Raw genomic sequence first — 21,475 nt, 5'->3', positions numbered from 1 at the left:
AAAACAATAAATTTATTATAATTTAACAAAATAGCAATTTCTATTACATAAAACATGTAGAATCTAAAACTACAGCTATATTGAACTCTTAATTGTATTAATTTACCATATAATGATGTAGCATAGTTGAAGAGTGTCCTGTTTAAAAGTAGAGTCTTTATCCTTGTCATGGAAACTTGACCAAGGAAACTCATCCATCCATCCACTTGAAGCCTGCGTTCCTTATCTTCTTTCGCTTTTCACACGAAAATCTCTAGCGTTGGCCGCAGTTTATTTATAGCTGCCCGATTTCCAGATAACCCCGCCCGCCATTTATCACGCAATGGCGCTCGTTATTTAAATCAGTTTTCTCTTTTATTTGTATGCTTTGAATTGGGATCACTTAGATATACACTCGACTAACTTACTGGCTAGTCCTCCACGCGGGCGTAGGCACATGTACGCCCGGTTTTATATTATTGAATCGACTACGATAATAGCAATTTAAAAAAAAAGGATTTCGAAGGGGGCGGGACTCGCGGGGAAGGCGGAGGGGGGCTATGTATTCCAACGCATTTAAAATAAAAATCATTATTGATATACCTCGACCGCCCGGAACTTCGCAATCCCTTCGAGAGTTGGGCGAGCATTTTACAATTAATTGTTTTCTTTAGTTTAGTTTATATTACATAGATACATCTGCCGTTTGTATTTATGTATGTCCGTCCGCTGTTTATAATATACGAGATATATATATATAAAAATTTATATAAATATATATATATATATATTCATATATATAAATATATAATTATATATACGTGTATATATATTAATATATATTTATATACATACATATATATATATACATATAAATATATATAAATTTACGCTACACTAGCTATTACAACTAAGTTAATGGTTTTACAAAAAAAAACTTGTATCTGTTTTATTACAACTACAGCATAAAACGAATTATCGAGTGTCCGCTTTGTTTGTTTGTGTATGTGTATGGGGGAGGGGGATGGGGATGGGGAGGGGAGTGCTGTGTGTGAATTATTTTTTACAATGTGATACGTGCTCTTCCTGTGGCCACCATGGACCAGGCCTCCACGCTCACTTAGCGTTGACCAGCTCGACAATGTTGCTGCTGATCGAGAGGCGATCGACGATATCCAGCAGGATCTCCACATCCTTGATGGTGGCAACCGTCTCGGGGGCACCCAACAGATTCACATGCTTGCCATCGATGTTCGCATAGAAGCATTTGTTCTTGAAGATGACGGCCCGATCGTAGGGCACGCGGCACGTGTTCTTGTCAACGACAACGCGCCGGAAGAGCACGCACGACGGCTGATACTTGTGACGGTCCTCCTCGGGTATGTTGTACGCCTTGAGATCGCCCGTAAAGATGGTCATTGTCTGGCGGGGCATCATCGACGGCGAGACCTTGTACAGCGTCACCTTGCTGGTCCATTTGCCCGATGGCACCTTTATCCGTGACGCCACATTGGCCAGCTTGACCAGCGCCAGCTCCAGGCAGGTGCGCTGCTGGCGCGCCATCTTCGACAACATATCCTTGGCCGTGCTAACCACATGCCACGTCTCATAGCAGGTGATCTTCTTTACCACACGACCATCCTCCTCGTGAAACGTTGTGGTCTCGGGCGGAAAATATTTGGGACTGTTGGCATCGTCGATGCCACCGCCGGTGGGCAATATTTCGCGCAGCGTTGTCAGCTCCTTGTCGCGCTGCTGCTCCTGCTGGTTCTCCTTGCTGCGACGCTGCGGAACCAGGCTCGGCTTCTTGAACACCGGCTGGACATCGTTATCGGCCAGCAGATTGCTCAGCCTCCGGTCCGCAATCAGCGCATTCACCGACGACGCTGTCGTGGACAGCACATTGCGCCGATTGTTGTTCAACTTGTTAACCGCTACCGCTGCTGGAGCGGACGTCATCGCCGCCGACGCCGCCACCGACGTCGTTGTCGTCACCTGCTTGGACTTGGCATTGGCATTGACATTGGCATTCTTACGGGTAACAATAGATACCGGTATATTATCGATATCAAAATCGAGATCTGGATCCGGATCGTCCTCTTCGGTGTCGACGTCCGTGGGACAGAGCTCCTTGCCCATGCTCATCAGCGGTTTCATCGACTGCGTCTTCTTGCCCATTTCCGCGTTGAGTATCCTGGGCCGGGGCTTCGGCAGTTGACTCTGGATATGCACTGGTCCCATTTTGGTATTGACACTACTGTTGCTGGCCAAGATCTTGATGCGCTTGGCTGGATTCCCCGCCGTCGTATTGTTGTGGTTAACAGCAGCGGACAGGGATTTCTGCGTGCTGTTAACAGTGATGGATTTCTTATCGCCGGCAACCGAATTGCCGGTTCCGATATTCTTGGTACGGGGCCTGCCCAAAGCGACCTTTTTGATTGAATTACCGCCAGCTGCGGAAGCGGCCATAGCAGTGTGTGATCTGGAAATGAGCACATCGTCCTGATTGATAATGTCATCGATGTTTACAATGGTGAATGTGGGCATATCCTCCGATTCGGAATCGTTTTTCCCATCATTGCTAGCGTCACCCTTGCCGCCGCCACCACCACCGCCAGTTGAGCGCGTTGCGGGCGTGGATCTAATCGAATTCGAATTGGAGTTCGACAATGAGTTTATCTTGTTACTGCTGCCGCGTCGCTGTGGCAGCATCCTGGCTGACGCACTGCCCGCCTGGCCCACCTTCGGTCGCGCCGTGATCGCTCTCTGCGCGCTCATCTTGCTGTTGGCACCATTCACCACAGGCGGTCCGCTGCGCTGCTGGGAGCCGCCCGAAATGATTATGCGCTTGCGTGGCACAGGACTCTCGCTTTCGCTAGTGTCCATTTTGCGTTTGGCCGCGGCGGACGCAGTGCCCTTGCCCGTGCTCGATCCGTCTGTCATGCTGGCATTGCTTTTGGCCATATTCGTGGCCATTGTGCGACGCATCTGCTGCAGGCTAGTGGACGCCGTGCGGCCGCTGCTCGAATTTATGGATATCTTGGATGTGGCGCCGCTGCTGGAAGTCAGATTGCCAGCGCTGGTCGCGCTGGCATTGGCATTGACATTTTTCGCCTTCGGTGGACGTCCACGTCCACGCTTGACGGGCGGCTGTTTGCGTCGCAGCTCCTGCTCGTACTCGGCCTCGCTTATATCGTCGTCGTCGTCATCGTCGGACTTGTGCAGTTGCGGATTGAAGGCGGCGTCCGCCACTTCGTCATCATCGTCCTCTTCGAATTCCAGCATATCGCTGATTTCATCTCGCGGCAGGCGGACCAAGCGTCTGTCGTTCGTGCCGATGGACTGGCCACCGCCATCGGCCAGGGCGGCCAAGTACTTTGGCGTCACTATATCCTCGCTGACATACTTTGGATTCGGTTTGATCGATCGGCGCGAACGACTGGCCGCAATGGTGGGCGGCGGACTCGTCGATACGCGCTTGCTGGACACCACCTTGAACATCTTCGGCGTCTCCGCTTGAACGGATCGCCGTCGCTGTGGCTTGTCCAGACCCAACTTGTGAGGACTAATGGACAGGGGATGATTGCTGCCTCCCAGCAGCAAATTGCCGCGTCGTTTGGCCAGATTGCTGGATGGCTGCTCCTTGACGGCCGACTCCCTGCTGAGCTTGGAACGCGCCGATGGCGACGATGGTGATGGCGATAACGCTGCTGGCTTCACAGCGTGCCTGGTGCGCGGAGTGGGCTTCTCCTGGACGACGGATTGACGTCTTGTGGTGCGGGTCCCACGCAGCTCCTGCTGCACCTCCCGTTGGTTATCTCTCCCTTTCAGTTTGCCGGCTGGCGTGTCTTTACGCGAAGACGACTCGTCGTACAGATTCCTCACGTAGACGATGCAATTACGTGTCTTCTTAACGCTTTCAGCTGCCTCTTTTTTTCCAGCCCGCATCTTTCATGGGTAGCTGGAATCGTGGGCAAGAGGCGGAATGGATTATTAGTTACATTGTGACCATATAGGATGAGTACAGTGGGTTGTGGCTAGCGGGATCGTGTTATTCACCCATTTGCAATTAGTAGTATTTTTCAAATATCGCATTGAAATTGGAAATCCAAGCAAGCAGCTTTATTACAGAGTAACAACATTGCACACGTATCGCGTAGCCAGGGCCCACTGTATTCCACTGATATGTGTGTAATGTGCAGCTAGCTGCTCTGGCAACTCTAGCGCCTATTTTCGTCACTTTTTCGCGCGCCAGTCGTTGCACACACATATGCACACGCAGGCACACACATAGAGCTACATGCACACAAACACACAAACACGTAGGAATATGGAGCGATGAGAATATCGTTTGATTGAAATTCAGCAACTTACCTTCGAAAATCGCTTAACATTTTCTCGGGCGTTAAGCTTGCCTTCAATTTAATCGCACTTTTCGCTGGCACTTTCACAAGCCCGCGCTCTCTCTTTTGCTTATTGTTCTCTCGCTGCAACTCTGCTGCTGCTGCTGCTGCGGATGGTCACTCTTAATTGGCAACTGTTTTTTATATTTTCTTCCTTTTTGGGCTTTGGGCAAGAGATTGCCTATTGCTATTTAGAATGTTTTCAAAACGCCAGAATGCACAACACAATAACAACAACCGAACTGAACAACTGAGCTGCTGCACAGAAAGCAGAACAGCAAAAGTGGTGGCAATAGTGGCGGAACAAGAAAAAAAATTATAAATGCGAGCGAACGAGAAAGAGAGAGAGGAGCAGCGCAACCAGGTGGCAACTCGCTCTGGCGATGATTTTCTACCCAACTGTACCACACACACACATGCACAGCGACCCTGTGTGTTTTTGCTTTTCTCGAGGGCTTTTTTCGGCGTTTTGCTGGCGAAATTCCACGCGATCGGCGACACAAATCGTTTGGCTCGACTGTAACTGCAACAGCTGAATGTGCGCACCAATTTGTATTTGCTTTCTGACACGATTAACACGATTATGATTGGCGCGCTCGAAATGGTTCGCTGTCGATGGAAAAATGGAACTGGAAAGAGAGGGGAGGATTGCTGTAATACGGTGTTGTATAGCGTCCGTCGGTCGGTCGGCCAGTGCTGCAGAATGTCTGCCAGCCCAACTGCCCCATCGGCCACAGACACCGATTAACACTGATTTTTCTAATTCTCAACTGTCCTCTTTAAATGGCATTTATTTTATTTAACATCAACAATTGGGCTACATCTACTTGAGGGCCGAGGGCTGTGGGCAGCGGTACTTGGCCATTTCCACCTCCGCCTCGGCGTAGCTAAAGCGATTGAAGCTGTAGTATTCAGGCACCTTGTAGCCACCGGTGGCGGAGGCACCTGGTCCAACGGGTCCGCTGCTGGGCTTCACGCAATTGCTGGTCAGTCCCACAACCGATGGCGAGGATGCGCCGCCCGATGGCGAGGATCCGGCTCCAGCTGGAGATCCTGAGGCGCTGGGTCTACCGCCGCCGGAAACGGGTCCGCCCTTGATCTGGCTGTAGCAGCGGCTGAGGGCTGGGCGCAGGGCACGTGAGGGCGAGAACATGTTGGACTTAATGGCTGGCTAGCTTGCAGCGTTTAATTCGCAAAAATAATTCACGTAATCACGTATCAACAAAGTGGACGTGTTGGGTAACGCGGAAAGTGCGCTTATTGGCGAGGAATATGGCAAGGCAACGTACGAGCGCGAAGCTGCCACCTGGCCGCAAAAATATGCATAAAATAAAAGTGGTCATATTTTAAATTGGTTTAAATGTTTAAATTATTATTTACACAGTTAAAGATGCTGGCAGTGCTGGTATAGTTATATATTATATAATTTAAGCCTGACGTTAGGGCTAGAATAGATAAATTGATTTTTAAACAGTGCCATCCTTTGACTAAGCTAGTTTTAGTATTTAACTAAGAGCTATATAAACAACTATTTTCTCGTCTTAAACTTGGGCTGCGCCTTGCCGTAGTGCTGATCGATGTGTGAAACGGGCGCGCGCCTCTTGTCGTTGCGCTCCTTTTGCGATTTTGTTCGGCATTTGACGCTGGCGGCGCCCGTTTGATTTTTGCCCAACTGATGGAACTTCTTGCGCTCCTCGCGAATATTCTTCAGCCGCTGGCGTTCGTCCTTCAGCTCCTTGTAGTTTTTGGAGGCCTTCTTCAGCGGCTTGGCGCCCAGCTTGATCAGCTGAAACATTTCCATTTTGCTCTTGTTTTTGATCACACGCTGGTTTTTGATCGCAAAATTGAGCACCTCGTGGCGCGCCTTCTTGATATCGAATTCGGGATTCAGTTCCATGCCGCCCTCCTTGGTTTTGTGCGATTTTTGGACGCCGTCGTCCTGCTTTTTTGTTCCACTTTTCGATTGGAAGTGCGATTCGTGGAAGACGTGTGCCTGAAATTCGGTGTTCTCCTGCTTCTTTTGCAGCGCCAACGCTGCACGCGTGGGCACCGGCTTAAAATCGGCGCTGACGTTCATTATGCTTTCAGTTTTCTGTGTTTATTTGCAGCAATAATAGTGAAATCAAAATATTGAATGCACATGTACAGTGCCAAAATGTACTAATTCCCACGTAACGCCTCGGTCCATCTGGCAGCGCCGTTTTTCATGAATGTTGCTTGTAAGGTGGCGCTTTTTAATGTCCTTATTACGTCACAAAATCTTTTTATTTCAAAATATGTTTCAGAAAAACTGCTCAGCTTGCAGTCTATTGCTATTTATTAAGTATACAATTTCTTTACATTAATTTGTAAAATTTCGTACTTATTAAAAGCATAATAAGATCTTATTGAATGGTCAACTATTATAATATTTAAAATAAATTTTTTGTATATTAAAAGACATTGATTTTACTCATTTTGCTTTTGCTTTCCGAGTCCGAATCCTCCGACCAAAAATCATCTGGCAAACAAATCGCTTTCCAGCCCATTGCGTCCGCATCGTCAGAGATGGAATTCTGCTCATCCAGCTGGTTGAAGGGACTGGCATTCAAAGGACCCGACCAACTCGCGACGCGACTAACTGGCGGTGGAATAAGGCAATCGGAATTCTCCTTCCGATACGTTCGAGCCTTCAGTTTGTTTACTGCGTTGGGCAATTGCGGTACAGGCACCTCCTCCTCGTCGTCGTCGGGCGATGAAGTGGAATTGGGCACATTTACGATGTAGCTAATGGGATCCAGGCGGATCCCTATGGTTTTCTGGGAGGATCGGCTGTGTGGTCGCGTCAGATGTGGATTGCCCTCTCGACGTCGCCGTGCGTTTCTATTTTCCGTCTTGAGCCTCCCGTTTGCCGACCTGCCGCCATTGATGACGCTCCTCGTGGATATATTCACCGGGGGCGACTTTCGCCTGGCGGCCAGCTTCTTCGGATGCGGAATCCTGTAGCGACCATTCGCGTAGTCATTGCGCGGACTGACGAAAATTCCAGCCAAATATTTAAGCATTTTCCAAGAAAGTTTACTAAGAATTTAAAATAATTGCAAGCGACGCATAAGCTCCGATTTTATTTCTGACGATCGAGAAATGTGACGGAAAAATGATTTGTTACAAAATTTGGAGAAGAAATTTTGGAAATGATTAATTTTATGGTTTTCAAATATAGCATAGTATAGCTAGGACACAAACCCTTGTAATTCCGCATAGAAAATAGTTGGGATGATCCGGCAACGCAGTGCGGATCGAAATAAAAAAGAAAACAATGCGCTCGCAAGAAAATTGAAGCAACAACAAATAGCCGATAAATCAGAGCCAAGGGACAAGCGCAAAATGGCTAGGAACACGGGCAGCTCCTCGGGCTCCACGCCCGCTGCATCCTCATCCGGATCGAGCGCAGCAGCAGCAGCGGCGGCGGCAGCGGCAGCAGCAGCGGCATCCAATGCCAAACAGAAGCAGCGCAGCCCGCGTTTCAGTTTATCCTCGAATTTGATCCTGGACAAATGGAAAACGATGATTGGTTGCGTTTGCCTGGCGATAGCCTCGTACTTCGGCTATCTGGGCTACCTGGAGACGCGCGTTAACACGCCCTTCGATCACCAGAAGATGGTGGTGCATGCCGGCCTGGAGCAACCGGATCGCTACTGGGGCTCCTACCGTCCGTTGACGTACTTCGGCATGAAGACCAGGGATCCGCACTCGCTGGTCATGGGCCTGATGTGGTATACGCCCAGTAATCTGGGCCCCGGTGGCCAGGGCATTCGACACTGGTGCGAGCAGGGCGATAAACTGGACTCGTACGGCTGGACGCATCACGATGGCCGCAGTTTTGGCGTTCAAGAGATCCAGGATCTGCCCTTCGAGCTGAAGACCTCGTTCGTTAAGTATCCAGAGGGCAAGCAGTACGGCGGCGATTGGACTGCCAGGATATCGGTGAGGAATACGACAAGGGCGTGGGACAAGAGCATCTCGCTAATCTGGTATGTGGCATTGGATGAGCGCACCAATGGACACATTAAGTACGTGTCGGACGACAAGAGTCCGGAGCCGGGCGTCTATGGTGAGGCGCAGGGCCTGGGCGAGTTCCAAGTGCGTTTCCATGCCGTCAAGGGCAAGATACTGCATAAATCCTATCTCAGCACGGTGGCACCGTCGCTGGCCAAGCTCAAGGATACGCTCTTCTCGCACTTCCGCGCCTTCGCCGACAAGCGTGGCAATCGCTTCATCGGCCTGCCCGGCGAGATAGTCTCGCAGAATGGCCTGCCATCCTCCAATCCGGAGCCCAATTTCATAGCCATACAGATAACGGCGGAGGTGGACTTCACGCTGGACATTACGTACCAGTCGACGTCGGGCTTTTCGCTTGGCGAGTCGATACCCAAGCCGCCGACGGGACGAGCCTATCAGGATTCGCTTCAGGCGAAAATAGCACAATTTGAGCAGCGTTTCGAGGATCGTTTCCAGCTGAAGCAGAAGGGTCACTCGCCGGAGGAGGTGCGATTTGCGCGCAACGCATTGAGCAATCTGCTTGGCGGCATTGGTTACTTCTATGGCTCCAGTCGCGTGCAATCGGTGTACACAAAGAATCCGGTGCCCTACTGGAAGGCTCCACTGTACACGGCCGTGCCGTCGCGTAGCTTCTTTCCCAGGGGCTTCCTTTGGGACGAGGGCTTCCACGGCCTGTTGATCAGTGCGTGGGACATCGATATCGAGCTGGATATCATATGCCATTGGTTCGATTTGCTCAACGTGGAGGGCTGGATACCCAGGGAGCAAATCCTGGGCGTTGAGGCGCTGGCCAAGGTGCCCGAGGAGTTTGTCACGCAACGGAATAGCAACGCCAATCCGCCGACGTTCTTTCTTACGCTCAAGAAACTGCTGACCAGCCACCGGGCGGAGTTGTCGCAAAACGGCAGATTGGCCACGCTGGAGCGGCTCTATCCGCGTGTCCAGGCCTGGTTCAATTGGTTCAACACCACGCAGAGGGGTAAGTCACTTAGCCACCTGCCATCGCTTTCTATGTGGCGTCTACTAACTAACTGCTCCATTCTAGGTGAAGTGTTGGGCACATATTTGTGGCGCGGCAGGAACGCGACCACCACGCGCGAATTGAACCCCAAGAGTCTGTCCTCCGGCCTGGACGATTATCCGCGCGCCTCGCATCCCACGGACAAGGAGCGTCACCTGGACCTGCGCTGCTGGATTGCCCTGGCCGCCGGTGTGATGGCCGAACTGTCCACGCTGCTGGGCAAGGACGATGCCAAGTACTACGAGACGGCATCGTACTTAACGGACAATGTGCGTCTGAATCGCCTCCATTTGGCGCCGTACAGCGAACAGTACGCCGACTGGGGCCTGCACACGGACCAGGTGAAGCTGAAGCGTCCGCCGTCCATGGCGCCGCAGCAGCAGCAGCGGCATCATCACCAGCACTACCAGCTGCCCGAGATGCAACGTGTGACCGGCGAGTTGCCGACCTATCAGTTCGTGGACAGCGCCTTTGGCTATGTTAGCCTGTTTCCGTTGCTGCTCGAGCAACTGGATCACGATTCGCCGTATCTGACCAAGTTGCTAAACGATCTGCGTGATCCGGAACAGTTGTGGACCAACTACGGTCTGCGTTCGCTTTCGAAGAGATCGCCATTGTATATGCAACGCAATACGGAACACGATCCGCCGTATTGGCGTGGACCCATCTGGATTAATATCAACTATTTGGCGGCCAAGGCGCTGCATCACTATGGCAAGATCGATGGACCGAATGCGGCGTTGGCGCGACAAATTTACGCCGAACTGCGCGACAATCTGGTGGGCAACATCCTGCGGCAGTACAAGCGCAGCGGCTACTTGTGGGAGCAGTACGATGACACCAGCGGCGAGGGCAAGGGCTGCAATCCGTTCACCGGCTGGACGGCCACCGTTGTCCTCCTGATGGCCGAGCAATTCTAGATCTCGCCTACACGGTTTTCAGCCTGCCAAAACTGCTGTGAGTTCCTCAACGAACGACCCTGTCCCCGCATTCCTGGCGAAGATCAATGCGTTTTTGTGTGTGTTTGGAATAGCTGGGTGCTTCAATTGCAAACGTTTGGAGTACCAAATAAATTTTACTTAAATTGTAGCCAAAACTATCATCATCTATGGAGATTCGTTTGTTAGTTTTCGTGTGTGTGTCCGTGTTGTTTGTGACACACGATATACCAAAGATTAATATAATGACTCGCTGTGGTTTTAAGTAGTTTGTGCTAAGATATTTGATTGCCAGTTGGGCGTGTAGCTTGTAAGCTTAGAGAACAAACCCAGCTATTCCTAGTTAGCAATTTCACGCTCCAGTTTGCTATACGCGATACTTAAGATACTTGGAGTGCAAAGTAATCATTTCTCCTAGCGTTAAATAGACGAATTTTAAAATTGACAACCGATGTGTAGTTTTATTTAAGCTACACCAACTTGTTTCCGCTTCAAGTGCAATGCAAGTTGAGTTCAGTTTTTCCACTTTTATTCCATAGATCTATTGAAAATTCCTGTCGCTGGGAATACTCCGGTGTTATAGCTATATTATACACGATTTTCTTAACTATATAGTACACACACACAATCGCACACACACACACATACACACACGCAGGCTGATGATACATACATACATACATATATGTAAATCGTATTTCATTCTACTGTTGCATTAAAAAAGGTACAAAAATGATATACCTAATGGAAAACTAGCGACATAATTGCTTAATGTGCCTACATTTATGCTAAAAGGAAAGCGGATGAAAGAAGGGAAAGTGGTCAAGTGGCATGTGCCTCCTTCGAGGAGACACTCTGCATGCATATACAAAACATTTAGCTGGAGGATGCAGTTCCTCTTTGTTCGCTGCTTAACTCAAGTGCTTAGTCATATCTAAAGGGCTAATCGAATCACTCATACTCGAGCCACAGCTCGTCCGGATCGCAATCAACTCGAAGGCAAAAGTTCTGGGTAGGCATTTACAAAGTGAGATATATGCATATATGGCGCTGCCATGAAGTACTGTCATCAAGTACATGGAACAAAGTCTGTTTTGTATGGCCAGGACCAAGCTCAATCTGTTAATCTCTCTATGCGCTAAACGATCATGGATCACTCCTCCTTCCGCCGTACGCGTCGCCTAAACGTGGGCAGTCGATCCAGCAGAGCCAGCAGGATGCTGCCGGGCAGTCGCTGGTGTTGATTGATCAGATCCTCGATAGCCGTAGCCACCTGCACAAAGTTAAAAGAGCAGCGCATTAGCCAGGCAATAGATGTATATGAACCGAGAGTCACCTTGATTTGCAGATCCTGCGGGGTTAGGTTCTCATCGTAGGGTATAGGCTTGCCCAGATACGTCCGAAACTTGACGGGAAAGCCACCGTAGATGGGATACACCGGTATGCGCACCTTATTGTACAGTCGCATGAAGAACGTCCGAAAGATGCCCACCTGACGGAAGCCCTCGCGCAGATTCTGCGTAAAGCAGGGAATGATGGGCGCCTTTGCCTCGATGGCCACCTTGGCGAAACCGACACGATTGCGCCACAACAGCTCGTAGTAGTGATCACCGAACTGTGCCTCATAAACGCCGCCCGGCGAAATGGCCAGCAGATTGCCATCCCGCAAAATGCTAACGCACGACTGCACCGTGCCGGGACTGACGTGGAATGCCTCAGAGATGGTGCCCCAGCCGGGCAGCTTGAACAGAAATCGATCGCCGATCGTGTAGATCAAACGCTCGCGCTGCAGCAACATTCGCGAATTCAAGTAGTACATATCGATGGGTATGGCGCCATGATAGTAGACAATCAGCGCCGGTCCCTCCTGTGGCACATTCTCCAATCCGATCACCTCGTAGCCATGATAGATCCGAGCATGTGCATCCCAAATGGCGGCCACTATCTTGCGGCCCACTCGCCAAAAATTGCGATCGCCCTGCACGGCGCGCATTATTACCTGCCTGGAAGATACAAGGTGGTTAACTATATTAAACAATTACGCATGATATAATATATAAATCTTTGGTTTTTTGGTATCTGAAGTATCTGAACTTAAGGCCTGGCATAAACACTTGGTTAACTGCGTGATACGTGTATCAAATGCACACAGTAGATGCCTGATATTTCAGGAATATATTATTCCCATATTCTAAAAGCCGATCGAGGGCGAAAACTAAAGTTCGAGAAGGTCATTCAGGTTTCGGCCAGCTCGCCTAATTGATTTGGCAGTCGTTGTCGGAACAAGCGGGCACTGATAATTATGTTTAAATTTAGTTTGCCTGTCCGCAGGTGTTATCAGCACAAGATGGTCGTGTCTCTCCATATCAAAGAACTTATAAATCAATATACATGCATATATGTACGTACATATGTATAAACACATATTTATATAAACAGAATTCGGCTCACCTTGGCAGAAAAAACTGCGTTTAGTGGGCCGCTGATAACAGAGTTCATTCACGAATCTTTTGGCCCCTTGGCGACCAAAACAATGTCGCTGGGGAATCGCAAAGAATCCCCAGTCATTTCAGGCAATTAATAATATACATATATATATATATATATAAATATATATAAAAGATATTGCATTACTTTGGTGTTTTAAGTAGCTAATCTCTAAATGCCATTGCTTTCTACGGATATCAAGGCCGCCGTTGGGCAATTTCGTAACTCTTAAAACGATGGGATAATTATCATGCGATAAGCACGACACATTAAAAAAAAAGAGAGAACATCGTTTATGCATCGTCAAGTTTTTATCTCAGAACTTGTCCAAGTGGAGCGATTGAACCAGCGGCAAAAAGAGCTCCAACAGCTAATTGCATTCGATTCAATGTGGCTCCATAATTCCCGTGATTACGCCCCATATCCCCATGAGGAAAGAGCGGCAGAGGGGAGGGGGTGGTCCACTGATAGCCACCGGTACAGTAAAGCCTGTCGGTTCAACAATACAATGCCTGGCGTGTTTTGGTTTCTAATCGAATCGTACTCACAAAAAGAAGGGCATTTTTCACTGCGTATAACATAGCTAGTATAGTAAAATTGGGCACTACAAATTGTATCTTTGCACTAGTTTAGCTTAAAATAATAATAATAATATATATTATACTTCTTTTTCATGCACGAATGTTTTAAATAAGCAAATTATCATAAAAATATTTCTCTTATAAAATGTATCCATTGAGAACATATAGAAATGTGTATATACATATATTATATGATTGTAATGCATTTTTTAAGCCCAAGTTCGTCATAAAATATAATCTTGTTTGAGCAACGAATTAGCGTCGTGAAATCATGTACTAAATTCCTAACCAAACAGAAGTCGAATATATGTACATATGTATTTATTAGCCCTCTTGAACTTGGAACTGATATCGAAATCGAGCTAATGCAACGACTTTTCTCCGTGTGCAGCCAGCCCGTGAGCTGCAGAATTCGCTGGCCAATTTAGTTCTAGCCATTAGGGCTTCGCGGCTAATTAGCATGGCCAACCGGTTGGGCATTAGAGAGTTGGAAATGTAGAATAAATAGAAGCACGCCAACACAGGCCAGTTCAAGTATATATTTGAGTATATATACATACATATATGTATATTTATAAGCCGAGTAAAAGTTGGCCGAGTCGATCACCTGCCGTTCGACTTGGCTTTTCATTTTCAGTATCGGTGCAATGGTCGAGGGTGTAATGTTCTTCAGGGGTCAGTGTAGTCAGTGCAGCCCAACTTGGCTATATTCCAACTATATATACTATCTAGATGAATATAATTCAAATATATTACTATCTGGTACACATATCAATCCTTTTTTTTAGATCGATAACAGCAGTTTTTACAACTGAAATCTAAGAACTCAAGTAATTGCTTTAGTTTCAAAAACTTTTTCGAGCTAGAAACACATGTAGATTATGCTTATCGTATTAATTTACTTAATTTGCAGAAAACGATCAATTATTGCTGAGCACTTTTTTTAATGCCCATAATTTCGATGATTCAACACATATTCACGGTTTGTCAAAATGTTAATTTCAGCGTTTTGGGAAACAGCTGCATCATAAGTTCCCTTAAAAACAGTGAAAACTAAGTTTATTGGACTATATTACGTTTTCTGTTTGCCTTATAGAGTGTCCACTGTATTCCCGTGCTTTGTTTTATCTAGCTTTTTTTGTTGGCAACACTGGCTGCCCAACTCTCTCCCACTCTACGCCCCTTCCTTACAACGCCATCTCTTTTTATGTTCCCTTTTAATTACAGGTGCAGAGCGGGACGGAAGACGCCGGCCAAAGGGGGAAGGGGTGCGTGGTAAGGGTGAGTGGGGGAAACTTGGCTCCAAAAGTGCGCGATCAGCATGAGAGAGTTCATTAACAGTTGCAATTGAGCCCGCGAAGCACACTGTAATTGTTGTAATTCCAATTTCCCACCCAACTTATACGCAGCTTTCCAACATTTCCATTTCGCTTACCTGTGCAGCTTGTAGATGAATAGCACCAGGAACGAAATGTAGATGAGGGCCACGAAGACCAGCGGCAGCAGAAAGGTGACAATCAGGGGGGTGAGGAAGCGATATAGCCATAGCGAATAGTCCAGATCGATGTAGGAGGCTAGAATCACAAGGTATGCAGTTGGTGGAGGGGCATTTGTTATGTATGTATGTATGTACATAGGTCAGCGGTGCGCCTTATCGGGCGCCAAATATTCGATATTACTCACACAACAGGGAGTGCAGCGTTTTGTACAGGTTCTCCAGAAATTCCATTGTCAGGCGCTGCTCCACCTCATTTGTTGTTCTTGCGCGAAAAGAGAAGCGACCGCCCACCACAACAAAAACACAAAAAAAAACGGTAGAAAAAAGAAGGGAAAATACGACAGAACAAAAAAAAAAAAAAAAAAAACAAATCGGTTTGGCCTGATTTTGTACACTTTCTTCGGCTCGCTTTGCGCTTTTCGAATTCTTTTCGCTTCCTCCTGCTTGGCGATTCTTTTAAATGGTCATCGTATAGTGCGTTTCATTTGAATCAGTATTTAGTATTTGCGCGGCTTGAAATGCATTTTATTTGCATGTTATTTGCTATTGTTATTGTTATTGTCAGTCGAGACTGTTTGCTGGTTTGTTTGTTGTGATTTTCCTAGCACAATGTAAACAATTCGCGGCGCTGCGCTCCACTCGGCTCACACGCAGTAGAGACAACCGACACCGTTCGCAGTCAGAAACATTGTGATCGCGCCGCGCTTTTTTTTGGTTAATAATACTACAAAGTAGCGATTCTTTTATTGTTGTTCCTTCATTCCATTTCGTTTGCTTTTCTGTTGCTCATCTACGTTCTTTGCACCTGGCAACGCCGGCCCAGCTGTTCTGGCTGCAGTCGTTGCCAGACTTTGGTTCTTGGCACCCAGAACAGAACAGTGATGCTCTCTTGGCTAATCACACCTGTTTCTAGCCGGTCAAGGAAGTTCGAGGAAAAACAAAGTTGTTAGTATACTGCATATTATGAATGGCAAGTTCCCAATTAGAATACAACCGCCAACTTGAATTTGAACATTCGCTTATTGGTTTGTATCGATTGAGTGCTATCGGTAATTGCCGGGTGCCGTGGCACCATCGATAGTACCGCCAGTGAGCAGACAGTTGTGCCAGCACTAGCACTTATCGACATTAAATCGGAAGTCGCATTGCAATCGCATGCAATTTGTTTTGTTATTAATTTTCCAAATAATCTCGGGCCTGGTGCTGCTGCCAATTGTGATTCACTACGTCTATTACATAATAAATGCGATTGCCGGCGATCTGTGCGAGCAGAAGAGAGCGCAAAGAGAGCAGCAGCTGCAAAGGAGCCCCACTCCGCGCCACCAAAACCGCCACCCCCCGCATCCGCCACCCACCGAAGAGGAGCCTGTGCTTTCCATAAACAATTTGACAAATTCTAGTCGCTCTCCGACAGCAGCAGCAACAACAACTGCAATGCAAACAAACGATGACGCCAAGTTTATAAAAAAGTGCGTATGTATGGGATTAGATCGTGCGTGCGTGCGTGTGTGTGTTTGTTTGTTTTCATGTGTGGGTGTACAAGTGGCCGAAGAACAAAAGAAATAGCTAAAGCACTCGTCATGCGTCAGAAAGAGAGCCACAATCACCTGGCGCTCTCTATTGATTTTCCACTTTGCGTTCACGCTTCCTCCTTTTGTTTTTTGTTATTTGCAACCGTTAATCGTTATTCGTTATTCGTTGGGTTCTTAACTTTTTTGTTCGTTTTATTAAAACAAAAGCACAAGTTAAGCCAGGCTCAAAAAAAGAATTGGATTGAAAAATCTATTACCTCATTACGCATTGAACCGCATAATTTATGATTGATCCAACAATTTGTCTCGCTCTCAATCCAAAACAAATGCAACGACAACAACAAACAAACAAACAACGAAGGAGGTGGAAAGGCGGATCCATTGAACCGCATCCCACGGATAAGGCGCTGATTGTCAACTACCAACTGGAGGCCACCGTCTTCGGGGAGCCCAACAATCCGATGATCGAGGAAAAGAAGGTAAGAACGCACGGTTACACATCGCTGCACTGGGAGAAAATGCTAGTAGATATTAGAAAATTAAAATAGGACCAGCATTATTGGTATCAAAGATGTTGATAGGGAAAGAATATAATAACAACAATATGCGAACATCTGTAACTTAGTTCTTAACTATGTTAGGTTCATAAAAAAAAAGGAAACAAAGTTGATCCTTAATCGAATAGGTTGAAAAATTGATCTAGATGTGTACACATACATATATTGCTTATTAGTTTAAATACTAGCAGTCATTGTTCTACAAAAACATCCGAATGAGTACTTAAAAAAGCTACTTCTGTTTCTTCCGGTGTGCCCCGAAAAGGGTTAAGGGGCGGGGGGCAGAAGCTGACATTGAGCGGCCCAATCGATAGCGCAACAACAACGGGGTCGATGACGGCCTGCGCTCCAAGTAGTGAGTGAAAAATGTAAAACCACAGCAACAAAAAAAAAAAGATACCCAAAAGCGGTTGGTTGGCCGGGTCTTTAACCTCAATTCACGTTTTTTGGCCGAGCGACAAGCTTATTTTTCGCCGATTGTTCACGACCATAAATATGTACTACATAAGTAAGTCTCTTATGTTTTGCTCTTGGCCATAAATATTGGCGACCAAAAAAGTTTTCAGCTTAGATGCGAAGTGGTTAATTGCCCTGAAGTGGTCCTAAACTAGTTCCTCAATCCTAATAATTACTCTATGTTTATAAATAGCAAAATAACAGCAAAAACAATTAGCCTAATAGTACATTATTTCAGTCGTTAACTAATGCATGTATTGTATTTAATCGCCCAGCACTGTCAAAAAATCATACGACTCCGTTCGCTGAACGCCAAAACGGATCCGGCTGCCTTGGCACGAGAAGTGGTGGAGAAGTGCGATCTCATCCACAAGTCCCAGCTTAATGACGTCGAGCAGATAATCTTTTATCTGAAGAATCGCAAGGATAATGCAAGCAATGGTAAGCAGTTAGATTGTTAGCAGAAATCCATACTAACACTCAGTACCCATTAGATATACCGGATAACAACACTCACAGCCGGCGATCGGCGGCGCTGCACACTTCGCACACCCGCTCCTCTGCTCGATCGCACAGCAGTGTGGCGGCCATGACCAGCAGCACCGGCAGCGGCGGAGGATCCACTGGAGCTAGCAATGGTGTCTCGAATGCCCTGAGTGCCGCCACGCCCACGGCGGATGTGTCCATAAACAATATCGATGAGTATGTGGAGCTGCTGTACGAGGAGCTGGGCGAACGCATTCGAGGCTCGGCCATGATCCTACAGATGGCGCGAAATCCCGATAATCTTGAAGAGCTGGAAAAGAATGGTAAGGATAAGTTTGCAGTTCTGTAGTTTTGAACCCAAACCCAATGTACTATTTCATCATTTTAGAAGCCTGCCTCAGCGCCTTGTCACGTGTTCTGCGCGAGGACTGGCGCAAATCCCTGGATCTCTCCACCAACATAATCTACATATTCTTCTGCTTTTCCACATACACCAAGTTTCATCCGCTCATTGTGCAATATAAGGTGGGAATAGAGTTTCTTAATTAAGTTCTAAGCACTCATTTAATCGTTGTTAATCTATTTCAGATTGGATCGCTGTGCATGGATGTGATTGACTATGAGCTGCGTCGCTACGAGACAATGAGAAATGAGCTGGACGTGCGCAAACAGCCCAATGGATCATCCACTCCACATTCGGCAAAGGCCAGCAAGGAGAAGCTGAACCGCAGCACCGACGATTTCCTGGACATCATGAACGAGGAGAAGCCCAAGGAGGTAATTTTATTTCTATAAGTTCTTGAAAAACATATCTATCGAATACTCAACAAATTCACTTTCAGATGGAGCCGCCGCGTCGTCGCATTCCGGAGCTAAAACAGCGTCCCAAGTCGGGCAATTGGAGCAGCTTTCACGGCTCCATGTCATCGTCGCTGATCAAGAGTCAGATCCTGAATAGCAGCTATCACGAGTCCCTTTGCGCCGGCGGTTCACCTGGCGGCGATACTCCGGCTGTGCCCGCTGAACAGAAGGCCCAAAGCAACGAGTCGCTGGACAGGAATGATCCCAAAGTGAAGAAGGAGGAGATCGATCGGCTGAACAAGCAGCTTAAGATCTTTGCCAAAAAGCAGGAGCAACTGTTGCGCGTGGCCTTCTACCTGCTGCTGAACATGGCCGAGAATGTTAAGCTGGAGGAGAAGATGCGCCGCAAGCATATCGTTAAGATGTTGGTCAAGGCGCTGGATAGGCAGAATATCGATCTACTCATGCTCGTCAGCACGTTCCTCAAGAAGCTATCGATTGTGGGCGACAACAAGGACGAGATGGGCGCTTTGAACATTGTGGCCAAGTTGCCACGATTGTTCCAGAGCACGCACACGGATCTGGTGCAGGTCACCTTGAAGCTGGTCTTCAATCTCTCCTTCGACGGCGGACTGCGTCGCAAGATGATCGCCGCCGGCTATCTGCCCATGCTGGTGATGTTCATCAACGATGAGAAGCATCACGGCATTGCTGTGAAAATACTGTACCACATGAGCTTGGATGACAAAGTGAAGGGCATGTTCACGCAAACGGAGTGCGTGCAAATGGCCACGGATGCCATAATCCTAAACCTCAATGTTAAAGTCGATTTGGATCTCATTGCCTTGTGCATTAATCTCTCGCTAAATCGCCGTAATGCCCAGATTATGGTGGAGGGCCAAAGATTGCATAGCCTAATGGATCGGGCCTTCAAGTACCAGGATGCCTTGCTGATGAAGCTGCTGCGCAACTTGTCGCAGCACGAGTCCCTGCAGCTGCAGTTCATCGACTATGTGGGAGATCTGGCGCGCATTTTGACCATCTGCGATGACGAGGCCTTCATAGTCGAGTGCCTCGGCATTTTGGGTAACCTGGCCCTCACCGATTTGGATTACTCGCAGATCTTGCAGAACTTCCAACTGATTCCATGGATTAGACAGATACTGCTGCCGTGCGCCAGAATGGACGACCTTGTGCTGGACACCATTGTTTACTTGGGCACCTGTGCCTGCGACGAGTTGTGTGCCCTGCTCTTCTGCCGCGCCAAAGTGGTTATATCCCTGATCGAGTTGCTTAAAGCGAAGCAGGAGGATGACGAGATTGTGCTGCAGATCATCTTTGTGTTTCAGCAAATCCTGCGACACGAAAGCACCAGGGAGTACATGATCAAAGAGACGGAATCGGCGGCCTATCTCATCGATCTGATGCACGACAAGAACGAGGAGATCCGCAAGGTGTGCGACTATTGCTTGGACATTATTGCCATAAGCGACAGCGAGTGGGCCAAGCGCATCAAGGTGAGTTGCTTGCCAGTCCAAATATGGCATATCTTAGTACAAACTTGTTTGTGTTTTCTTGTTCTCGTTGTTACATGGCAGCTGGAGAAGTTCCGCAACCACAATTCGCAGTGGCTGTGCATGGTGGAGTCGCAGCAGGACCAGGACAATGAGCAGGACTACGCCGATCAGGAGGACGAGTGCGACAATGATCTGGACACGTATCTGCGCTCCGAGTACTTGGACAATTGCGATCTCTACAACGACAATGCCGACAATGACAGCAATAGCAACAGCAACCATAGCAACAACAATCCGGCCAGCCCGGCCATGTCCACCTACAGCAGGCCACTGAGCACGTGAGTTTTGACCAAGTTTCCACTTCGATTCGAGTAATTAAGTGATAAATCACATGGTACAGCTATCGCCGCAGCCAGGATCTCGATGATTTGTACAACATGACCTCCAGTTCCAAGTCGCAGGGCTCCAGCGACAACAACTACATATTCAAGTCGAACAAATCCCTGGATGCCGATGGTCTGCACGAGGAGCTGCTGATGGCTTAAATGAGGAGAAAGGTCCTAACCCGAATCGATTGAATTTGAATTAAGATGCTTCTGCCGATTGCCCGCCCTCCCGTGTACATGTTTAGTCACTCTGCCTATTAACGACCTTCTGCTTGGATTTATTGGATATTTATATATATATATATATGTATACATATATACGACACCTTTCACGCTTGTTAGTCAAAGACGTTAAATGATTTTAGCGACGCGGCAACTTTGTACTCAAGACATTCAAAATGAGCAACGGCGCACAGACACTGGTTAGTTTAAGTTTGGTTACTTACTTATTGGTATGGTATTTTTTTGTTTGTTATTTATTAATATTTAATTTATTGAGGTCTTGTTTAAGTGCGATGTATGGCTTAGCTTCCACTTTGGTTGTTCGCAACGCAATTACTGTGCAATAATCTCTCACTTAAAGTATTACGTCGAACGTTTTTAGTTGTACTTGTTTTAGTTTACCGAACCTAAACTTTTCGTTTTCTCGAATATCTTACGAACAAAAGTCAAATTGTAATATTAAACAGTGGGCGACAAATGAAACGCCGACATAATGAAACGCCGAAGAATATAAACAAAGCTAATGTAAATGTTCACCTAGTTCGTATTGTTTTCTTTGGTTTTGTTGGC

The 21,475-nt window shown here is 47.3% G+C and overlaps 7 protein-coding genes across 14 annotated transcripts; 2 read left to right on the top strand and 5 right to left on the bottom strand.

Moving 5' to 3' along the window:
- Nucleotides 1-91: 91 nt before the first annotated feature.
- On the bottom strand, nt 92-5,023 carry CG1737 (uncharacterized protein). 3 transcript variants are annotated; one of them, NM_001298189.1, is made up of 3 exons: nt 4,788-5,023; nt 4,354-4,637; nt 92-3,940 (listed from the first exon to the last, which is right to left on the bottom strand). In NM_001298189.1, the coding sequence occupies exon 3, from the start codon at nt 3,925-3,927 to the stop codon at nt 1,096-1,098; it is 2,832 nt and encodes a 943-aa protein (NP_001285118.1). In that variant the 5' UTR covers nt 3,928-3,940; nt 4,354-4,637; nt 4,788-5,023; the 3' UTR covers nt 92-1,095. The 3 variants fall into 3 exon arrangements, with proteins under 3 accessions (NP_001285118.1, NP_001285119.1, NP_572711.2); NM_001298190.1 differs by having other exon boundaries at nt 331-1,974; nt 2,032-3,940; nt 4,354-5,023; NM_132483.3 differs by having other exon boundaries at nt 331-3,940; nt 4,354-5,023.
- Nucleotides 5,024-5,156: 133 nt separating this feature from the next.
- On the bottom strand, nt 5,157-5,633 carry NdufV3 (NADH:ubiquinone oxidoreductase subunit V3). The gene has a single exon (NM_132482.3). The coding sequence runs from the start codon at nt 5,533-5,535 to the stop codon at nt 5,206-5,208; it is 330 nt and encodes a 109-aa protein (NP_572710.1). The 5' UTR covers nt 5,536-5,633; the 3' UTR covers nt 5,157-5,205.
- Nucleotides 5,634-5,783: 150 nt separating this feature from the next.
- CG1738 (uncharacterized protein) lies at nt 5,784-6,582 on the bottom strand. Its single transcript, NM_132481.3, has one exon. It carries the CDS (start codon nt 6,457-6,459, stop codon nt 5,911-5,913), a length of 549 nt encoding a protein of 182 aa, NP_572709.1. The 5' UTR covers nt 6,460-6,582; the 3' UTR covers nt 5,784-5,910.
- Nucleotides 6,583-6,765: 183 nt separating this feature from the next.
- Nucleotides 6,766-7,511, bottom strand: CG11756 (uncharacterized protein). The gene has a single exon (NM_132480.2). It carries the CDS (start codon nt 7,424-7,426, stop codon nt 6,815-6,817), a length of 612 nt encoding a protein of 203 aa, NP_572708.1. The 5' UTR covers nt 7,427-7,511; the 3' UTR covers nt 6,766-6,814.
- Nucleotides 7,512-7,629: 118 nt separating this feature from the next.
- GCS1 (Glucosidase 1) lies at nt 7,630-11,125 on the top strand. Of its 2 annotated transcripts, none has more exons than NM_132479.3 (2): nt 7,630-9,402; nt 9,469-11,125. In NM_132479.3, the coding sequence occupies exons 1-2, from the start codon at nt 7,749-7,751 to the stop codon at nt 10,362-10,364; spliced, it is 2,550 nt and encodes an 849-aa protein (NP_572707.4). In that variant the 5' UTR covers nt 7,630-7,748; the 3' UTR covers nt 10,365-11,125. The 2 variants fall into 2 exon arrangements, with proteins under 2 accessions (NP_572707.4, NP_001245621.1); NM_001258692.2 differs by having other exon boundaries at nt 9,469-10,828.
- CG34348 (uncharacterized protein) lies at nt 10,897-15,758 on the bottom strand. The gene is made up of 4 exons (NM_001103484.3): nt 15,134-15,758; nt 14,886-15,024; nt 11,719-12,385; nt 10,897-11,655 (listed from the first exon to the last, which is right to left on the bottom strand). The coding sequence occupies exons 1-4, from the start codon at nt 15,177-15,179 to the stop codon at nt 11,536-11,538; spliced, it is 972 nt and encodes a 323-aa protein (NP_001096954.1). The 5' UTR covers nt 15,180-15,758; the 3' UTR covers nt 10,897-11,535.
- On the top strand, nt 15,547-21,444 carry Kap3 (Kinesin associated protein 3; the record flags this gene model as incomplete). 5 transcript variants are annotated; one of them, NM_001103480.2, is made up of 10 exons in its annotated part: nt 15,547-15,893; nt 16,221-16,417; nt 16,842-16,959; nt 17,769-17,934; nt 17,988-18,302; nt 18,368-18,504; nt 18,568-18,756; nt 18,822-20,297; nt 20,379-20,635; nt 20,698-21,444. In NM_001103480.2, the coding sequence occupies 9 exons, from the start codon at nt 16,383-16,385 to the stop codon at nt 20,840-20,842; spliced, it is 2,838 nt and encodes a 945-aa protein (NP_001096950.2). In that variant the 3' UTR covers nt 20,843-21,444. The 5 variants fall into 5 exon arrangements, with proteins under 5 accessions (NP_001096950.2, NP_001096951.3, NP_001259445.2 ...); NM_001103481.3 differs by lacking the exon at nt 15,547-15,893 and having other exon boundaries at nt 16,043-16,417; nt 18,371-18,504; NM_001272516.2 differs by lacking the exon at nt 15,547-15,893 and having other exon boundaries at nt 16,043-16,417; nt 20,710-21,444.
- Between the last annotated feature and the right edge of the window lie 31 nt (nt 21,445-21,475).

The sequence above is a fragment of the Drosophila melanogaster genome, chromosome X (genome assembly GCF_000001215.4).
Source record: "Drosophila melanogaster chromosome X".
Lineage (NCBI taxonomy): Eukaryota > Metazoa > Arthropoda > Insecta > Diptera > Drosophilidae > Drosophila > Drosophila melanogaster.
The sequence above is the reverse complement of the archived record's forward strand: the minus strand, read 5'-3'. Positions and strand labels throughout refer to the sequence as shown.